Source organism: Cupressus sempervirens, chromosome 5 (genome assembly GCF_028749045.1).
Source record: "Cupressus sempervirens isolate cs-2001-9-10 chromosome 5, ASM2874904v1, whole genome shotgun sequence".
Classification (NCBI taxonomy): domain Eukaryota; kingdom Viridiplantae; phylum Streptophyta; class Pinopsida; order Cupressales; family Cupressaceae; genus Cupressus; species Cupressus sempervirens.
In genome coordinates, this window is record NC_143122.1 from 872,829,829 (window position 1) to 872,847,295 (window position 17,467).

Below are 17,467 nucleotides of genomic sequence, written 5' to 3' on the forward strand. Positions count from 1 at the left end.
ATACTGTAGTGCGACATCGTGCATGCGTACTATAGCAACCAAAATCTATTCTCCAATTTAAGCACAAATAGAACTCCAGAGTGAAACTCTCTTGAATACCAAATTTAGTGGATATTCCACCACCTCAAATGGTTTCAACACTGAAGAGTTGACATTCTCCAATGGCTGCCTAAAATTAGAAACCTTAGTTTTTTCTCCCAAGTTCTTATCAAATGCAATTCACAATAATCAAATGATAAACAATGAAGCTCTCCCCTCTACTTATTCTTTTCTTTCACCCTTCTAGAAAGAAATAAAATATTATTTAATTGCATTCTCTAGAAGTTTCCCCCTTTCCAATAATTAATGCACTCTCTAGAAGCTTCTCCCTTGCAATACAATAATTAATTGTGTTTCTAGAAAATTAAATTACTAGAAACTTCCCCCTTCCAATAATTAATGCACCCTCTAGAAGCTTCTCCCTTGCAATATAATAATTAATTGTGCTTCTAAAAAATTAAATTACTATAGGCTTCCCCCTTTCCAATAATTAATGCACTCTCTAGAAGCTTGTCCCTCGCCATACAATAATTAATTGTGCTTCTAGAAAATTAATTACTAGAGGGTTCCCCCTTTCCAATAATTAATGCACTCTCTAGAAGTTTCTCCCTTGCAATATAATAATAAATTATACTTCTAGAAAATTAAATTAATTTAATATAAAGTCACCTTTTAATTTTAATTTATTTAATGACTTTATAAGAAATTAATTTAATCAATTTCTCCTTATTTCTCCACTTAGCCTTCGGAGAACGTAAAGGCTAAAAACTCCACTAAGTTGCTAAAAAGATAGGGACATTACAGCCCGCCCTCCCTAAAATTGTTTGTCCTCAAGAAATCAAGCAACACAATGAACTCCAACCTCCACCTAGATCCCAAATGAAGTAGTATGTGACATCCCTGTGGACATTAAACCAACTACAAACCAACATCATCAGGACCAACCGCATGTCCTATAGCCTAGCACCCAAAACTTGTATTGATGATGCATAAGTCAAAATGTTACCAGAAGACAACTCCATAGAAGATCTATGAAACCTCTTCTTCCTTGTATCCACCCACATAAGATATATTGGACAAAAATCCTGATCATCACCAACATGCATTGAAAAAGATGTAGCAATAGATGAACCATATGCACTTATGCCAATTGTATCAACAATAGGTGTAGCCACATCAAAATATATGGACATTGAAACATTACCAACTACTACAACACAAAACTAAATCTTTGTAGATGGTGAAAACTGAGCCCAACTCCACTCAAGTGAGTGATCAACATCAATATCAAACATTAGATTTTTATAAGACAATGTTGCATCCATGTTGAACATAGTACTACCCAAGAAGTGAACATCAACACTTTTTTGATCGATAGTATAACATGACTCTATCACTATATCACTCACGTCATCAACAATAACAAGTGCACTATCATTAGAGCACGCATCTACAACTGCATGCATACTACTAAACTCCTCATTAGATGGTTCAACTAACACAGAAGTGGCTATTGATATGAAATCATCATCGCATGCTCCTACTTCCACTATTGTTGCCTCACCATCAAATACATGATTTGGGGAACTCATGCCAACAACTGTATCATCTGACTTAACCTGACATGAACTCTTATCACCTTCCACCTTAATTGTGCCCAACTCATGGAGTACCTTATCATAAATGTTCTGCAAATATGAAGCCACAACTATGTCATCACATTTCACTCTTTGAAAAAATGATATCACACTTTGCTCAAATTTTAGATTCAAAATTAGATGGGTCATCCGTTTGTGATTTTGATTCATCTCATTCACTAGCACATCCAACTATTTCACAATACCTTTTTATCTCAAAACTTCAACCCTTGACAGAGAAGTATGCCCTCTACGGGCATAATGAATGCCAAACCTTCTATCACCATCCATAACACTAAAAACCAGGTACTCTAGCTGTGGGTCAAAAGAAAAGTGATGAGCACTCCTCATAGTGTAATCTTGATAAAAAATCTTGATCTTATCATCATCAAACTGGGAATTAGAAGATGGCTCCACTTTCTAACTCTGAACTATTGGTTGGGCAAGATCCTGAGCAACCCTCTCAACCACAAAATCCCTATTGGGAAGCATTGTAGCCAAGGTCTCTACAATCTTTTTCACCAATCATCATATAGCATGAGAGCCTCAAATGAGAGTTCCCTCAAATATACTGTATGAAACCTCCAACAAATCCAAGCTCTCAAGCAAATACTCCATGAATGACTAAGTACAGTAGAAATTATATGTGGACGTATCAATCTGCTCCCCTGCAATCCATAGTTGATCCCTCTTAAAATGTGACAATGCCAACTATACAATGCTACCAGTTGTATGAAAAGAAGAAATAGATTCACTTCCAATAGAAGGAAACAAACCGCCATGAGATCTCATCTCCACTGATGCTCTCACCTCCTCTATACATACTACACTCATATCCTGGATGAATGTGTTTGTCACATCATCACATCCCTCATCCTCAACTGTAGAAGCAAACTCACCACCAACACAATATGCAATTAAATAAGATCTGGGGCTGGTGTCGACTTTACTCATTCTAACTCTATGGTAACCTTATCCAACTGTGACTATGACTCCCAAAGAACCAATTGAGTATATTGGAGAGAGAGAGTCCACCATCACATCAAGCTCCTGGGTGAGCTCAACCACCTCCTCCTCTTTTCCTAACAACATCTCATAATAGGTTCTACCCCACTCTAGAAGGTAATCCCTATCAGCAACTAACTAAGAGTAACTATGCTTCAAGATCCTAACAGCCTCTCGAAGCGCATGAACCTCTGCTAGAGAAAGAGTATTATCACCATGCTCATCAAACATAGGAGCACCCCAACTAGATGTAGCTAACATCTGACAGATATTTTCATAATGCTCAAGAGCTAAAGAAATATTACTATCGCTCACCTTTAGCTAACAAGTCACGTGATACCTCTGTAATCCCTGACTCCTATGCAAGCTCTCCATCTCACTAACTACACTGAGATAGGAGATTGAATCGAGCCTCTCCACCACAAGATTTCTCATACATGTGTTATCTTCCTTGTACAATTCTGCATCTGGCATACAACTTCCATGTATCTCAACCAACTCCTTATCCAAAGAAATGGAAACCCTTTTCGTATCAATCTCGTCGCATGTCTCAACTTCCACCTCAATAGTAAGATCCTATAAGCATCGATCTTGGGACCCATCCAAAACCTCCTCAGAGTCATCACCCAATATCAAATAAGGGGTGTCATACCCAGTACATCTCATAGCATCATCAAATGGATCATCAAATGTGTCCATACTAACTGCATTGACATCTCTTGACAAAGCCTCAATCATGGACTCCTGACTCTGCACACATGACTCAACACCAAGTTGTGAATCAATAATACTAGAGCATAAACCCATATCTACCGACTCTGCTGAAACACCCACATCACCAACATCATAGCTGAGTGACTCTATACATGCCTCTATCCCACCTGAGGAAGCAACTGCCTCCAACACTATAGCAACACCTTGAGATCTCACATACAAATCTTCAATAATAATCCTATCCTTGAGAGAGCCGAAAGTATCAGTGGTAACAACTGCATCAACTGTCTTTGCACTAACTATAACGACAGCTCTAGGAGCATTAACCTGTTGAAGCTTGGTGATGCTAAGTCCATCATCAACACTACAAATAGGACTAGTAGGTGTCATACCAAACATAGGTACATCTGCATTAGGGACTCCTGTCGGAGAAAACTCAAGCTTCCTTCCATGCAACCTCGATGTTGGCCTTCTAAAGGCAGAAACCATACACATTGCTGCCCTTTCAATTGTCTTTGGATTTGATAAGCTCTCCCTCAATCTCTATCGATGAAACTTAAGTTTCTCCATACTCTCTTGCAAAGCATTCATCTTCACGCTAACTTTCTCATTACTCAACCGACTTCTAGAACTGTCAGTCCTCCTATGTCTATCCATGGCTAGAAAATGTTGAAGTGTTGGTTGCTCCAAATGCAATAGCAAATCTGATAATAATTAACATTTTCCTACCCTACAGGATGACAGGAAATCGCTATGATACCAATGTAGTAACCCCAACCGATTATAACTTCGACAAATACCAAATTCTTTACTAATTCAATTGTTTGACATTTTTGTCAAACACTTTGCAAGCAAGCTCTGATATCAATTTAATAACCGAACTAGTTATAACTTCAACAAATACCAAATTCTTTACTAATTCAATTGTTTGACATTTTGTCAAACACTTTGCAAGCAAACTCTAATACCAATGTAATATCCCTTGCCCAAACTAACCGAATTTAGCTCAAGGAGTATTGTCAACACTTGTATACTACTTCTCTAAGCTAAGAAATTTAGAATGATATTACAATGCCTCTTCCAATGAACTAATATGCAAGTGTAGTTCTTTTGGTATTTTCAATGCATATACATGGAAACTAGATATTGAATGCATACCTACAATCAACTGACATTTTGACAAACAATTGACATACAACTATTATGCTAATCATATATGCTATTAGATGGACATTTCGTCAAACAAATGGCATGCAACATGTATCTCCATTATTGAATTCATTCTTATGGGCTTGCAATAATGACTACAATAATGCCAAAATTTGATTCTGAATTATCATAGCAAAATCATATGTCTAAAAATTACAATGCTAACTACTAATAGTTGCAAGAGGAACCTGATAATAGTGATGCCAAATAATGGAAATGAATCAAACATAAATACTATAGCACAACATCATGCATGCGTACTGTAGCAGCCAAAATCTATTCTCTAATTTAAGCACAAATAGAACTCCAAAATGAAGCTCTCCCAAATAACAAATTTAGTGGATATTTCACCACCTCAAATGGTTGAAACGCTGAAGAGTTGACGTTCTCCAATGGTTGAATGAAATTAGAAACCTTGGTTTCTTCTCCCAAGTTCTTATCAAATGCAATTCATAATAATTGGATGATGAACAATGAAGCTATCCCTTCTATTTATTATTTTCCTTCATCCTTCTAGAAAGAAATAACATATTATTTAATTGCATTCTCTAGAAGTTTCCGCTTTTCCAATAATTAATGCACTCTCTAGAAGCTTCTCCCTTGCAATACAATAATTAATTATGCTTCCAGAAAATTAAATTACTAGAGGCTCCCCCCTTTCCAATAATTAATGCACTCTCTAGAAGCTTCTCCCTTACAATACAATAATTAATTGTGATTCTAGAAAATTAAATTAGTTAAATATAAAGTCACCTTTTAATTTTAATTTATTTAATAACTTTATAAGAAATTAATTTAATCAATTTCTCTTTATTTCTCCACTTAGCCTTCGAAGAACATAAAGGCTAAAAACTCCACTGAGTTGCTAAAAAGATGGGGACATTACAACGCAATGCCACCACACTAACTGTTACCTTTCCCCCCAATAACCACCCAAAAAACCCTCGGTACATGCACACAAACAAGTCAAAACAAATCACCATGAACACCAATCATCATTTTTATTTTTTTCATTTTCTTGATTTGTGAATTGTTCATATGTCCAAAAGTACTATAACGACTATTAGGGGAATCTTAGTGACAGTTATTGGGCAAACGTCTTAAAATGACACTCTACGAATTCTACAAAGAGCTCTGTAAATGCGAGAAAATCGAAAGATTAGCTTTAAGCTCTTTCCTCACCTACAGAAGTTCATCGAAAAAATTGAAAAATTTTGATTTTTGAATTTAAAGTTGTAGATGCACAAAATTAGCCTAAACTCTTTTTTGATGAATAGTTGTCTTATCTACTGCTCTATTGCGTACTGACCGAGTGAACTTGCGAACCCTATTTTTATGAATATGTATCTTTAATAATTAAATAATAAGAAAAGTCTATTCATAAATTATTATTTAATAAAACAAAACAAAACAAAACAAATCTGATAGTGGGTCGTTACCCTGTATATTACTTTGGGCATGAGTTTCGCACCTCTCTTTGGTGCAAATGGAAGTATTAATATTAATCAAGTTCGTACACTACAAGGGTATCTTTAAAACAGCGAGTAAAAGAGGGTGGTAGAAGTGCAGGGTATGTACTATTCAACCTTCGAAAGGATTAGAGAAGCTTGAAATTGCCCATGCTCAAACAAGATGAAATAGCGCTTCCTCTAGACAAGAAGAAGGGGGAGAACTTCCGCCCCTCATTTCCCCCAGTAATTTCGATGATGAGCTCCCTAAAAGTTAATTCACATCCTTCAGCTACATTCGCCTTCACGATGTTCTCAGATTGTTGCTTTGGACTGACTTCCCATGCACATTCCTTTGTTGTTGCTGGCGCTAAATTGCGGGCGAATATCTTGAAAAATGGGGTCCTCAAAAGCAGCAACAGAACCAGATTACACTTCAACAGCTGCAGTAGTTCTGATGAAAACGGTACAGCTTGCATTGAAATTGGAAATGGGTATGCGTTAAACGAAGGAATACGAAGCTCGTCTGAGAATAATACTGAAAAGGTTCCATCATTCAACGAAGTAATTGGAAAAGCATTGAGTTCATCCAGCTTTGATTCAGTCAAGCTCAAGGAGGACAAAGAGTTGCTAGACGATGAAGAGCTAGAACAGTTGAAATATTTGGAAAATTTTGTTTACGAGCATAGGTTTGATCATGGTTGTTTGGTAATTAAAGCTATGGGTAATGAACACTTGGAGGATACATCAGAACTTCTGACAGATTGCTTAGCAGAAATTGTGTGGAGACCTCTGAAATATAGGCCTTTGTTGAAGTTTTCAATCAGGGAGTATATGAGGGAGAGGACGGCTCGTATTCCTCATGTTGTCACACTTATAGGTAGGCTATGATACAGTTATTCGTATAATTAGAATTCCTTCATTTCAATTGAAAGAGTGCAATGAATTATATTTTAATTCAATTTTAGCATTTAATTATGTTTTCTTGGGATTTGCATTTGAACATCGTTATTGGATTAGAACTTTCATATTAGTTTGTTGTATAATTTAATCACGTCATAATATATAATCATGTTTCACTGGGATTTAAATCTCGAGTCTATTTTTGCAGTTGAAGTTTGGATTAAGAATTGCTTTTTGGAATGGAATCTTTATATTTACACTACTGGGTTGTCATAATAGACTTCAAAATTTCAGTCCGTAAAAATAAAAGACGAACAAAATTTTCGAAAAGCTACATCAAACAAATTTATAGAGTTCTTATATTATTAAGATTACTTTTACTGAAGAAAAATGGTTGAGATATTTGCTTCAAGGAAGAGAGATGGATTCTCATTTCCTAAGCATATATTTCCAGTCTTGCCCCATTTTTTTTTCATTTTATATTTTTCTTTATTTTTGAGTTTCTAATTCGTTATATATTTCTTTGTGTATATTAAGGCCTGTATTCGGAAAGAGAGGGAGAGTGGACCTTTGGGGGCACTGCAGAGGTTACCTTCAATTCTAAGGGAGTTTCTGAGTTTCAAGCCACACCGGCTCCTCCAAAGGATTCTCCATATCTCTGCAACATGGCAGTGAGTAGAGATCTTCGCAGGTACTATATGAAATCTTTTAAAGATCACAGTTCTCTAATTTCTTTTAAAAGTTCTTTCCGTTTAAGAATTGGATCGTTTATTACGTAACAGGACAACAGAGAGACCTATCTAACAATAGGGTTACAACCAAAGTCTCTTCACAGAAAAGCTACAAGTGGCTGCGCCCCTATAGGCATTATTAGTAACTCTACCGCTATATAGAAACACTTAAAGTTAGCTTTGACAAGTACCACTTCCTCATTGAGCATTCATACTTCCTTATAAGTCCTCGACTGAAGCAGTCTCACACCTTTTACTTCCCAAAGAATTCAATGTTAACCAAACCTAGCTGTGAGCCATAAAACCTTTTCAATGTCCTCGATCATATCAATATATTTCCAAAGAGAGTGTTTTCATGAAAGAGTGGCACCTAAGCAATATAAGCTCAGCTCGAAATTATGTTCAAAAACGTCTCAGCAGAAGAGAATCTTCAAATAATATGAACACCAGTTCCCTTTCTACACCAGCCCATAATATGATTTGATTCCTATGATTGTTGAAAATCTTCAGTAAACATTTTAATTCCGTAAAAGTTACACCAGTTTATACATTATAATGCTCCAACACTTCTCTCATTTTAGGAGGCGTTAGCCACCTTACCTTAAACTTATCAGGCTTGATTACATTATGGCCATTATATTTTAACTGTCTTGATTGGAAGTTCATTCTTTGGAAATGTTTGTCATGCCAGTACATCTGTTATTTTTGCATCACTTCTGTTGCCCGTTGTGCCAGTATTCTTCTATCTTGTTTTCCCCTCAGGAGGATGTTTTTGTCTTCCCTTTCTGTATCCACTGCTCGATTGGAAGCATTGACATAGGTCGAGGGTGGCATTACTTTCATCTTTTTCCTTAGCCACTGTTATGCTCCTAGGGTTTATGTTTTTCCCTAAAGAGTCTAAAGAGGAATGCAATCTTCACAAGACAATTACAAAAAGAAATATGCAGTGATAAACTTTACTAGTTTCAAATTAATAGTTAGTTCCAAAAGAGATTCTCAAACACAGGAACATGCACACTTGCAAATCTGACAAAATGTATGATTCAGATTTGAGCTCAAACAACTTAATCCTTAGGAAAAAATTACAGTTGCTGGTTACGAATTGGTGATCTGATCTGATTTCTGTTCCTGAAAATGCCTGTTTATAACGGGTTTTGGGAGGCAGTTGGATAACCTCCAGTGCCAAACCTAGGTCTTGATCTCTTGATTTTTTTGCCAGGGACTATTTGGAGTTCTTAATTCATGGTTAATCTTTCTGATTTCATTTCCATCCAGTTGATGGTAGCAGCACTAGGATCATATTTCTAGTGCCCAGTTGAGGATTGGCTGTAGTCTTCAGGCAAGGATGACTCCCGCCTTCTCTCCATTTTGGATTATTTTTTAGGTTTGAGGTCCGCTGTCCCTTAATTCAGTGCCCAGGTTGATAAAATTTTACTCTTATGAAGAGTACAGGAATAATAGTAACTTCTGGCCTTGATGTGCACTGCAGACTACCTTTCAAGTTTGTTAATGTAGGCAGGAATTAAGTGTAGGGTATCCGAGATCAACAAAAAATAGTCTAGATCCAATTTTCCACCCTTCAATAAGCCCTATGCTGATTGCTGCAGGTTGTAGGGCTCGGTGTAGTGCTCAATCTTGTGTACTTGGCAGGCTATAAATGTTCCTTTTACCAGATTTATTGGATGATAGTAAGGCCTACAATGGCAGACTACAAAATCAGTGAACCTTGAAGCCCAGCTTTGTGTAATAGACAGAAAATGCAGGTGGAGGGAGTTCGTCCTCTCCCAACAAACTCTTGAATAGAGGTTTCCGTCCTTGTCTGAGCACTGAATTCAGTCGTCGCAACAGCTAAAAACAGTAATCCAAAAACATACCCAAAATGTACCTCCAACACTCTTCTATAGCTACTTGTGGAAGTTAAAAAGGCGTAGATTAGCCTAGTAATAAAAACAGACCAAGAGGGCCTAGAATAGATTTGTTGCTTTTAAAAAACTGAATATTGTTATTATTGAACTAATCAATATGTCAATAATAGTACTAATATGGAGGGGACATGGTAGTGAAGGAGGTAGCCCTTCACTGAACCATCACTTTTTTAAACCATTGACTGGTTGATTTTCCAATTTCACTAGGAGTTCTTTGAGCCTAGGAATTTAAGCTTATCATTTTCATGCTTACCCTACTTTTATTGTAGATTTCTACTACGATCTCATTCTCATTCCAGAAAATGTTTGAAATTTTCTTTTTATGCTCTCCTTAACTAGTCCGATGTAGCTTCAGAGGTTGCTTCGAGGTATGTATATCAATCTATTGCTATTTCCCTCAAGGTTGCTGAAAAGTAAGATCTATTGTCCTGGCCATTAGCTATCCATATGGTTTCACATGTTTTTCAATATTGAATAAGATCCTCAAATCAGTTAGTTATGAATTTCGGGGGTTTCATCCTCTGCACGTTTTAACTTGCTAAGGGTAGTTGTTGTGAGGTTTTCACACCATTGCCTCATTGCAAATGGGGACCCCTTCTTTTTGCTTTAGCAATAGTAGTTGTCTTAGGTGGTTTTAGTTGGTAATTTCAAGTCTCCTAGCCAAGGAAGTGAGTTTCTGCAATTTGTGTCTCCTAGGAAGTAATTTATGTCTGGGGTGTGAGCAAGAATTGAGCTAAGTTTGTTAGGAATATAGAGTTGAAACCAAGGGATTTGGGATGAAGTGAGTTAGAATCATTAGAGAATCCTTGTTCCAGCTTCATTTGACCTTAGAAGGCTAAGCTAGAGTATGGGAAGTAACACTGCCAAAGGCATGTTGAATCCTAAAATTTGGCGAGGTCTAGAATTTTTGAACTCCCAAAATCTAGATTCTTTATTATAACTCCTAAGAAGTTGAAACCTATCTCAAACAGCCTGACAATATTTATACAAATGAAACTTAAGTATAAGAAAGGAATAAATGTAACTTAAACTTTACATTTGTACAAATCACCTCTTGAACTGAAAATGGACTTTCTTTGTGAAAAGGGTATGAGAGTTGGCAAGGATTCCTTTGTCAGAGAAATTTCCACCCATAAAATTCCTTTGGATCTCAAAAATCTGCCTAAGCACGAGGTTGCTGATCTTGATGGAATTGAAGTGATAAGAAAAGAGAGCAAACAGTCAGCATCAAAATGTTGAAATGAGGAAGTTGGATGAGATGTTTTGTCGAGGACAAAGTACACTGCTGTATTAGTGGCGGAGATTCCTCTGTTAAAGGAATTTCCACCCATAGCATCCTCTCTTCCTAAAATTTCTGCCTTCTTTTAGAGCCAGGATTGGATCAAGTTTGAGGGTCGAATAATCACAAGGCAGTAAATTGAGTAAAATTTCATTAAGTGATGGGGCAAGTGAGGTAAGGAACACCTTTTTTATGATGAAACTAAGGGATAGAAGTTTTTGGCAGAGATTCCTCTGTGAAAGGAATTTCTGCCCATAAATTCCTCTCATGACAAAATCTCCGCCCCTCCATTTTAAACTGAATCTAATCTCAAATAGGGGTTGGGGACTGCAAGATGACAATGTGAGGGCAATTTTGAAGGGAAGAAGTAATCATTAGGCCAAGACATGCTTAGCAGAGAATCCTCTGTTAGAGGAATTTTCGCCACTCCATTCCTCAAAGGACTGAAATTTCCACCCCCTACTCTAAGAGAAGCCCATCAACAAATGAAGTTAGTAAGATAAATGGATGAATTTGGTGAAGCCAAGATGTGGATTTGAAGAAGTAAGGTTATTGTCATTTTGAAAGTAAAAGGTATTCATGAAGCCAAAACAAGCTGGTGGGTATTCCTCTGTCTGAGGAATCTCTGCCATCAGCATTCCTCTAACACCTAAAAGTCCCGCCCTCCCCTTTGAATGCAACTATTACCAAATGGGGTTAGACAAAAGAAGCAACTAGTTTGAGTAGAAAGGAAATGATGAGTTGAAAAGTTTGAAAATTATGACTAGAGAAGCCTAGCGGGGATTCCTGTATCAAAGGAATTTCCAACCAGTCTTCTTCCTGCAAGGCTGGGTGATTTCCTTAAAGACTTCATTTCAGGTTCAATTGTTTTTGTGCAAAGTCAGCCTGGAGAGGCCTGAAATGTAAACAAAATAAAGCATTATTTAGGGCAGGTCAACCCTATAGGGGGTCAGTCCCTTTCATTACCTCATATGCCTATATAAAGGGGGGAAGTGAGGGGCATTTCAATTGTTAACATCAAACAAATCCAATTTGCCTCTGCTTTTTGGCAATGAATCTTGCCCAGAATTAGCAGCAGTCTTTCATCTATTTTAGCAACAATCTCCCACCTACTTTAGCAGAAAATTTAATCAAAGTTGCAGGCCTTCCAAACCCAGTATACTCATCTGCCTTTAGTACTTAACTTCTCATCATTAAGGCAGTAAATTCTTAGTAAGACTGTGACTTCTTGCAAGCAAGCACAATCTTCTTCTAACAAAATTAGAACTGAAGGTTTAAAGGAAATAGTGGAAATATGGGCGTGGTGTATTGAAGTCTGCTTATTTTCCAGATTTGTATAGATTTTATTTTGTTTTAGATCAAGGAAAGGATCCTCAAATCTGGAAAAAGGTTTGATTGTGGATGGGGAGAATTCTATTTCATTTTGCTTTCATGTTAATGCATTATGTCATGAGCTTGCAGATTTCTTCTTGCTGTTGTACTCATTAGTTTTACGAAGTTTAATGCCTTCCTTTTCTTTTGTCTTCAAGGTGATCATTCAGTAAGGAGAAGTTGGGAGATGGAAACTTCAAATGAATGCTAAAAATTCAAGCTCAAGGATTGCAAATGAGAGGAAAAGTTTCAAATCGGATTCAGTGATCAAGGTGGAACCCAAGTTTGTCTTGAAAAGGATACAACCTCATGAGGGCATCATTGAGAAGCTCAAGATAGATCAAAGTCAAACCAAAATCATAAGTCCTAAATACAAATTCAAGTCAAGGCCATTAGAGAATTTTTAAAGGATGGAGAAGATCTCAATTGTTGAGAGTTGCTTGCTAACAATTGAGCAAGACACGTTTGTAGTTGTATCAAATATCTTCTCAAGCCAAGACTCCAAGCATAGTTTGTGAGGTGGCACTAAATTGTCTCCTCAGAAAATTCCAATTTCAAGCACAACCAATCTAATCATGCCACATGTCCAATTTTCTCATTGGTTATCATATCATTGTAATTTTCTCATTTGCCCATGAATTGGTGCCCTCATATAATTGGTTGTAAATTTGACAAACTAATTAGGGGTTGTGGGCTTAAATCCTGGCCCTTGTTCTCCAATTGAATCTTGGCCCTTTATTATAATGGAACCACTATAAAAGGCCAAGGTGTTCTCATTTGTAAGAGCTTAGAAAGTAAGATTCATTAGTCAATAGAGAGCTAGGAGATTAGAGTAGGTTAGGTAAGAGAAGGACTTGATCAAATTGTTGCTATGATGCTTTTGAAGTTATGGATATTCATTGTTTGTTCTTCATGGTGAATTGCTAATATTGCTTTGAATGTTGCATGGCTTCGTCAGTCTTTCACTTGGAGTAGATTTCTTTTCATGTTGAAGTAATTGAGTTGAATGAAAGTGATTGTGGAAACTTACTTGACAAATCTGGACCACTAGCCTCTTGCTTATGGTAGGAGTGCATTGTGTGGTAAGTCAATCATTGAAATCAATTAACATAAATTGATAATAAATCTTTAGTTTGCATCCATTTGATGGGATCAAAGAGGAGATATTGACATGAAAACCATTTGAGTACTCCTTAGAAGCTTACACTAGGTGGGTGGAATCGTTGATGAAACCGTATCTAGTAGAGTCCAAGTCATCCATGATTCCTTGCATTCATAGTTAGAATTAGTAGTAGAAGTAAGTTTAAGTTGGAGTGGATGTTCAAAGATCGAAACTATAATTTCATTGTACATTGTCAAATTAAATCTTTAGAAGTGCAAACAGTTGATGTTCGTTGAATGAATAACGCAGGTCCCCCAGTGGGTACCAACACATCACATTATTTCATTGAGAGAGTAACCATACTTAAGGAACCTTGAAGTCATTTCATGATCTTACTTTTGCAAGCTTAGCATGAGAGATGATCTTATATTAAGAGAGGATTGAGTGTTTGATGGTTCACCTCGAAACATTAAGTGTTTATTTCTGTATGTTATAGTGAAACAAAACTCACATCAACAGGAATCTCAATATTAATTCCCCAATGCAACCTTTGTGATTGGAACCTTGTTGGGAGTTTTGATTCATATGTTATAGTGCTTCTTTTTTACTCTCCTTCACTAAGATTCCTCTACACAACCTGCCTCAACATTTTGTACTCATAAACTGCCTTGATATCCTTCCTCTACTCCCTTTGTCCTTGAGCTTGAGGCTCAAAAATTCTGACTAGTGGCTTTGTAAGTAATAGTTCTAAGCTCTTTTGTAAGTAACGAATTTGGTACAGCTTTCTTTCATCTTGATTCCTAATGATGGATCATAGAGTATGATCCCAAATGTTGGTGCAAATAAAGTGTACATAGCTGAATCCAAAAGCGCACTCACTAAGAAATCATTCTTCAATGCATCAAATGTTCTCATGTATATTTTTGACATTTTTTCTGTGGACCCTTCTTCCCACTCTTCTTCCTTTGCTGATATATGTTTTGATGAGTTTTTGAATTGATTGACAAGATGAGTGCACACTTCATTAGGGAGTGGTAAGTGCCTTGCTATTTATTTCCACTCAACCTTGGAATATTCTCTTATTATGAAGTATTTTTATCTTCCTGACTAGGACTTCGACTTACACTTTGGCTTTTACATTGTTCTTGGGACGGACTTGGGATTTCTGTCAAAAGCCTGCTGGTTTCTTCAACTATTCCCTTCAATCTTCTCGTTCCTTACCTTTGTTCCCTCATTCTTAGGGACTGTCTAACTTTTTGTTCTAATGGTTTGTGACTGCCTTGTAATCTTTTCCCTTCCCTCTTTAGATATAAGGGCATTAGTTCCAGTTAGTGTGATCTTCTTGTCAATTCCTGTCTTCGTAGCGTTGGAATGTCTGCTGACAATGTTGTTCTTATTCTTCTTCTGCATGTAGATCTTGTAAAATTACAAAAATATTCTGCAAGGAGTCTTGGAAGTAGGTTCAAGAGATGATCTTCTTCTTTGTTTAGTTGCAAGTTATCCCAAATGGCTTCTTGTGGTATTTGTCTCCTCACAACTTCCTTCCTGTGCTCCTTGACAAATATGTCCCACAAATTTATGAGATGTTGTGCAACGTTCTCTTCTCTTCCTTTGTCAGATTGTACAATTTCCTCTGCTGGTCACCCCATTTATATTGCCATTTTCACCTACCTGACTTCATACTATACCCAACTTCTTGTAAGCAATGGTGCTAAATGTTTACTACCTATTCCATTATGGCTTGAATATAACTGAGTAAATAGAAAAAGATAAGACCATTAACTATAAAAAAATCACAAAAGAAATTTGCGTGAATATATACCTATGTATTTATTCATATGCACTTATGTAAGTTCAGTTCAAGGAACATTCCTGTTATGCAGTCCCCTTTTTCATATACAATAGAAGTATATTAAGTTGCCAACAGTTGTTGAGAACTTCCAACCGTCAGCAACTACCAAGGGCAACTGCTTATATCTGAGAAACTAATTATGCCTACTATCAAAAACTAATAGAATTTTTTTATCTGCTGTCATTTCCCCTTTTTAGATTAAAATAACTAATTATTTATTTTAATTTGGGCCCAGTAATTTCTATAAGGCAACCTAATAATATTATTGTAATTACAATTAATGTGTTTTCAAATACTAGGACTAAAATATAAATATAAATAATTTTTAAATGCTAATATTAAAATAAATCCATTTTATAAATGCTAAATACAATAATCAAAGGTAATATAAAATGCTTGGATTTGGTCTAAAGGCCCATTATTTAATACTGTAAAAGGAGACTTCCATCTTCATTTGAAATTCAATCATTTATCCTATCTTTTGGCATCCGATTTTTAGATTTGAGCACTTTGTTCAATCTAAGCCTTAAGGCAATAAGAATGACGACTCAAGCTTCCATTTTTAGGTGATTCCATTTGGGAATCACAACTGTGCTGATTTGGGGAGATTTTGGAGATAGTTTTAATTTGCTACAGTATTTTTTGCAAACAAATATAATTATTTCATTGTTGAAATCTACATGTGGATTTATATTTAGATCCTCAGATTCTTGGATTTGCAAGCATCATATGGAGCTCGATCTGAGTTGTTTCAGTCAAACCTGGCTGAGTGCTGCCGCATTGGCAGGGAAATTTAGTCATTTTCAATGCTAGATCAGTCATATCAGTTTCTGTTTGTATCATTTCAGTTATGATTCGTCAGAAAAATAGAGATAAAGTCATATTTTAATATGTTGTTGATGTTTCCAAGACAAATTTGAATTTATCTGCACATTTTAACAGTTTTGCAAGGGCTATGAGGGCAGATCAGACTTAAGTAGCCAGCATATAACTTGAGTCAGCTGTCGTACCATCTAGAGTTTCAAAGAAAATTCATGTTATTTATGGCAGTTCCCAGCAACAAACCAAAGAATCATAGCAACTTTGACATTTTGCAGCAGCTTATGTCTGTCCTAGGCCGTACTGCATCTGTGAGTTATAAAAAAATCGGTAAAAAAATATTCCCGGGGTTTATGGTTTAAAGATATCATCAAAATAAGGGTTTAAAAACTGTAATCTATCTGTGTACTTGCAGTTTGGATTGATGAAAATCAGATAAGTATAACAAAATATTGCATGCGTTTGATTGGGAAGATTACATAACACATTTTTACATCTCCATTATAATCATTTGGGGAAATAACCCCATAAATGCACACTAAGGTGAAATATCAAGCACTCTTAGACCATACAATAGAGCTGCGATATGTGGAAATGGGTTCCTAGCCTATGGATGCAAACTAAGATCTCAATCGTCCACACATGACCATTGGGAACATATGTTATACATAGGTTCATCTACGGTCCTAATAGAGAGCTGAACGCTTGGATCTGTGTTCCTTTTGGAATTTGCACTGGAATTGAGTTGAATGTACATATCATGTAAGTTTAAATTTTAATGATAGAAAAAATATCGACTTTCAGAAATAACAACAGATCACACAATAAAAAGCTAACGCAGAATACCAAATCTGGAAATAAGACTTAGGAATGAACTAGGATCTGCAAACTTAGGTTGAAAGTGTTGGACTAATGCACTGGGTGCCTCAGTCCGAGGTGTTTGAATTGACATAAAGGAACATAAAGGAGCATAATTGCATTCTGCAGGTTTTGTAGGTCCATCTCTCAGAGATTCAGCTAAAAACAGTTGGACACATATGCTAGGTGCCCTAGTCCAGGTGTTCTCGCCTGTCCAAAAGTCATCACAACATGTGACAGTCTGCTCTGTGTCTTGTAACACTCTGTTGTTGGACCTAAAGTTGCACAGGAAAAACAGGGAAGAAGGGTTGTGCTGTATAGGGGCTTGCCCACATCAAAATTAGGATATAGTAATGCTTCTTTAGCCATTATCTTAGTTAGTTTTTAGTTTATTAATTTCTATTTTTGGTGTTAATAACTGAGTGTTTCAATTATAACATCTTTGTAAATCTATGTAAGGAGACTTTGTCTCTATTGTTTAATATATCAAACTATTAAATTTTGAAACATGGTATCAGACCCAGTCAATGGGGCCTTTTAGAATATGACAATTTTTTTTAAATTCACAACCACTT

At 36.3% G+C, this 17,467-nt stretch overlaps 1 protein-coding gene across 3 annotated transcripts in view; it reads left to right on the forward strand.

Annotated features, from left to right (window-relative positions):
- Nucleotides 1-6,133: 6,133 nt before the first annotated feature.
- The window catches only part of LOC149558706 (GCN5-related N-acetyltransferase 5, chloroplastic-like), a 51,271-nt gene continuing 39,937 nt past the window's right edge, over nt 6,134-17,467 (forward strand). Inside the window, exons 1-3 of one of the 3 annotated variants that reach the window (XM_089832806.1) lie at nt 6,137-6,932; nt 7,493-7,646; nt 12,432-13,172. In XM_089832806.1, the coding sequence (XP_089688932.1) occupies nt 6,224-6,932; nt 7,493-7,646; nt 12,432-12,465 (897 nt within the window). In that variant the 5' untranslated portion in view covers nt 6,137-6,223 and the 3' untranslated portion in view covers nt 12,466-13,172. Of the gene's footprint in view, nt 6,933-7,492; nt 7,647-12,431; nt 13,173-17,467 lie in introns of those variants that run through there. The other 2 variants (XM_089832805.1, XM_089832807.1) reach the window with 2 other exon arrangements.